The following is a 3933-nucleotide window of genomic DNA, read 5'->3' as shown; positions in this document are numbered from 1 at the left end:
ATCTAGGTGTGAGGCTCGGCATTCTCATACTAGCTGTAAACCCGCAAAATGTGTAACCCTAACCCTTCCCCCTTCATCCTGCATGACAGACGCATCCTGAAGGCTGCATCCACCCACCTGGAGTTGCAGCAGATCAAGAAGTCCCCTGCAATAACTAGTAGTAATTGCTTGTTGTCTTGTCTCCATGCTCCCTGCCTCCTGCGAAGATGGGTCCGTTCATTGGCAGCGACCTGGGAAAGAGCCAGAAGTTGATCTCCCATACTATCGCTACCGAGCTCCCTCTGCTGAAGTGGAGATGACAGCCTATGTGCTCCTTGCTTACCTCACCTCTCAGCCAGCACCTTCCCAGGAGGAGCTGTCATTTGCATCTCATATTGCAAAGTGGATCAGTGGTCAGCAGAATCCCAATGGAGGCTTCTCCTCCACCCAGGTGAGCTGCTTCCCATTCCCTCCTGCGACTTCGCACATCAATGTCGGAGGATGGGACATGTCAGAGAGCCAAGTGGGAGCCCAGTAAGGTTTGCCAGGAAGGTGGGAACATTAGACCTGCAGTATATCCATGCAGTACCCACCATGCCAAGGGCTTGAAATGCTAGAGGCAAGTATGTCAGGTAGTATCCTTGAGAATGACTGAAACTTTGATTAATGACCTGATTTTCTTGACACAGTGGGGCAGAATGATAGGGACACAAGGAATGTGTGTTTGTGCCGTTGGAGAGGGCTCATGCTGCACTTTGTTTGTGCATATAAAATTGCTGCTTTGTCCTGTAAAGTGCAAGGGAAGGCTGTGCACAGCTCCACACCAAGGAGTTCATGGAATCTACGACTGCTATCCAGAGGACACAGGAATGGAATGGGAACATGCAAAAGCTGATCTTTGCCTCTGTCTTTTCTACTTAACACTGGAGATAGTGAAGGATGGATGGGAGGGTGCCAACAGAAAGGGCAGACCTGTGGGAGGGCAGGCTATGGAAAGGCTGACTGCACTCCCCTGGGTGCTGGGATCTGTCTCTTTCAGGACACAGTGGTGGCTCTCCAAGCCTTGTCCCTGTATGGAGCTCTCACTTATGCCAAGAGCGGGACAGCTTCCAAAGTGACCCTGCAATCTGGAGGGAACTTCCAGCAAGACTTCCAAGTGGATCCCACAAACCGGCTGCTGCTCCAGCGCATGTCCCTTCCCCGGGTGCCAGGGGAGTACAGTGTGGAGGTGTCTGGTGAAGGATGTGTCTACCTGCAGGTGAGGGAGATACGGATAGGTGGCATCCTGGGAGGGGAGCCCCTTGCCAGGCTGGAGCCGTGGAGAGGGCAGAATTATAGAATCATCTAGGCTGGAAAAGACCCTAAAGATCATTGAGTCCATCTCCACCTGGAGAAGAAGGGACAGGAGAGAGGGGAGAAGTGGGAGGGAAGGCTCTGGGTAAAGGGAAGAGGAGAAGAGCAGAGTTATGTGGAAGAGAACGAGTGGGAGGGAAGGAGGGAAAGACCTGCAGTGTGGAGGAGCTGTGAGAATGGGAGAAGTGGGGAGGCTGGGTGGGGGAGAGCATCCCCTCTCTCCAACGTTGGGCATCACGCACACATGCTCACACATGGCTGCTGCCTGTCCCCTAGACAAGCCTGAGGTACAACGTGCAGCCCACACAGGAGGATGCACCTTTCATGCTTCATGTGTACACTATCCCAGAGACATGTGTGGACTCCAAGGCTCACAAGGTCTTTGACATTGGCATAAATGTCAGGTGAGTCTATGTTTTGGTCTGAGCCTTCCTGTGCAGCCATGGGGGCTGGAGGAGGTCTGGTTGTCCCCAGGGTGAGCCAGTCTGGAAGCCCTGGAGGTACAATGAATTCCTGGGACGGTGGGCAAGAAGCAGCTGGGCTGGGTCCTGCAGTGGTGAAATTGTGTGGGTAGCCTAGAGCTGGGCTAGTGAGAGGCTGCCTAGATGACTAGGAGAACCTGGCATAGCTGGAGAAGAAGGTGCTGGGCTGCCAGGACTTGGTGTGGTGCCAAGTGCTACAGATAAGCTGGAGGTGTCCGCAGCTTTGACTTGATGTGTTTGTTGGTCAATTCCTTAGTTACACTGGAGAGCGCAACAGCTCCAACATGGTGATTGTTGATGTGAAGATGCTGTCGGGATTCATTCCCTTGAAGTCCTCAGTGAGGAAGGTAGGATGATATGTGAAGCATTTTTTGGAGTATACCTGTCCTTAATCCAGGGCATCAATTTCCTTATTTAAAGGAGATTTTAGTTCTTTTCCTGGTATATTCGTCCGTCTTGGATCTGTCCAACTTTTCCTCCAGGTCCTCCAACCCTCAGCTCTGAAGTAGGGGTGAATGAGGGATGCCATCTGCAGCATTGCTTTCCCACTCCTCAAGCATTTGTGGTAGCTTGCAATTATTCAAATATATGTGGAGTTTGGCCCTGAGAAAGAGAGCTGGAAGGAGACCATTTGGTTTAATTTCAGGAGCTCAAGAGCCTTTGGAGATAGATGACAGCCATGACAGTGCTGGTCCCTCATTCCATTTTTGTGTCAAGGAGGTACAAGAGCTTGAGATGATGGGAACTGGGGGAAGACTTAGTGTGTGGGGCTTCATACAAGAGTGTTTCAGAAGTCCCTTGGGAAGCACTCTCCCTGTGCTTTACTTCACAGCACCCAATTGGTGGGATTCTGCTGGTGTGAGGAAACTTAGAAGGATTGTCTAACTTCCATCAGATTAGCAACCTTTTCTGTCTCCTCTTTCCAGCTCTCAAACACCTGGTTTCACCAGATCCAGCGGACGGAGGTGAACTCAAATCATGTTTTGCTGTACATAGAGCAGGTGAGGACTAACTCAGGGCTGCCATGGGGCACAGAGTGAGCTCTGCAGCACACTGGCAATAGCATCAACGGCGATGGAGAGAATTGCTAACCATCTCCAGGCTTGTAAACACAGATCATAAACCTCTTTGCCACCAACCTTGTATGTCTCATAGGAGACAAACTCTGTCCCAGCCCTCAGCAGGCTTTCCCTCCACAGATCAGGCCTTGTGATTTCTCCCCATTATGGGGAAAAGTTTCCCCTTGCCCTTCAGCCAGGCCTACAGCCCCTGTGTCCCATCAGGGCCAAGGCACAGGTGGAAGGGGAGAGTGAGAGGGCCTGGGGCAGTGTGGAGGCAAAGAGGAGCCTGGGACAATGTGGAGCCCCCCCTGACCCTCTACCACTTCCCTTTCCCAGCTGAGCAGTGAGACCCTCAGCTTCTCCTTCACGGTGGAGCGGGACATCCCCGTGCAGGGCCTGAAGCCAGCCCAGGTGAAGGTCTATGACTACTACGAGACAGGTGAGTGGGGGTTGGTAGCGCCTGTGGGAGCAAGGGTAGGCAGTGGGATATGTGGAGTGGCACGGGAGCTGTGCAGACCCACAGCTGCTGCTGGCCTGGGCCATCACCTTGAGCTCTCTGAGTGCAGAGGGGCCCAGGGTAGAGCCGTGGGTGCTGAAGGTCCTGTGCTCAGGTCTGGCCCCAGAGCACAGCTGTGCCTGTGTTTGCAGGCAGACCTGCTGCTCCTTGTGTCTCTGCTGTCCTGGCTGCTGTGCCAGGCTGGCAGCAACAGAGTTGTTTGTCCCCACCCCACCCCAGTGTGCTGGGAAAAGGTGCCTGAGCAGCCCTTGGGGACACCGGGGTGGAGACCTGCTGGAACTGCTTGTGTGGGGTGGCTCTGCCTTGCTGCCACTGCCCCCAGATGGGGCTGTGACTTGGGCTCCTCCCACCCCAGTTGAGATCTGTGGAGGGAAGCTGGGGATGGTGTCAGCAGCCTGCTGTGGAGCCTGGGAAAAGCATCTCTGGCACCTGTCCCTCTGTCAGCAGTGCCAGGGGTCACGGCAGTTCACTGTCTCCTTTCCCTTGCTTTCCAGATGAGTTTGCCACACAGGAGTACAGTGCTCCCTGCACCACAGGTAGG

The 3933-nt window shown here is 53.7% G+C and overlaps 1 protein-coding gene across 1 annotated transcript; it reads left to right on the top strand.

Moving 5' to 3' along the window:
- Positions 1 to 169: 169 nt before the first annotated feature.
- LOC113941666 (alpha-2-macroglobulin-like) lies at positions 170 to 3928 on the top strand (the record flags this gene model as incomplete). Its single annotated transcript, XM_027632805.1, has 7 exons — positions 170 to 430; positions 1019 to 1237; positions 1609 to 1736; positions 2071 to 2161; positions 2741 to 2815; positions 3212 to 3314; positions 3887 to 3928. Coding segments are annotated over exons 1-7 (904 nt in total), but the record flags the coding sequence as incomplete, so codon positions are not given.
- Between the last annotated feature and the right edge of the window lie 5 nt (positions 3929 to 3933).

Source organism: Corapipo altera, unplaced genomic scaffold (assembly GCF_003945725.1).
Source record: "Corapipo altera isolate COAL_440 unplaced genomic scaffold, ASM394572v1 61387, whole genome shotgun sequence".
In the NCBI taxonomy this organism is placed as follows: domain Eukaryota; kingdom Metazoa; phylum Chordata; class Aves; order Passeriformes; family Pipridae; genus Corapipo; species Corapipo altera.
Note: the sequence above shows the minus strand (reverse complement) of the source record. Positions and strands in the feature narration are given on the sequence as shown.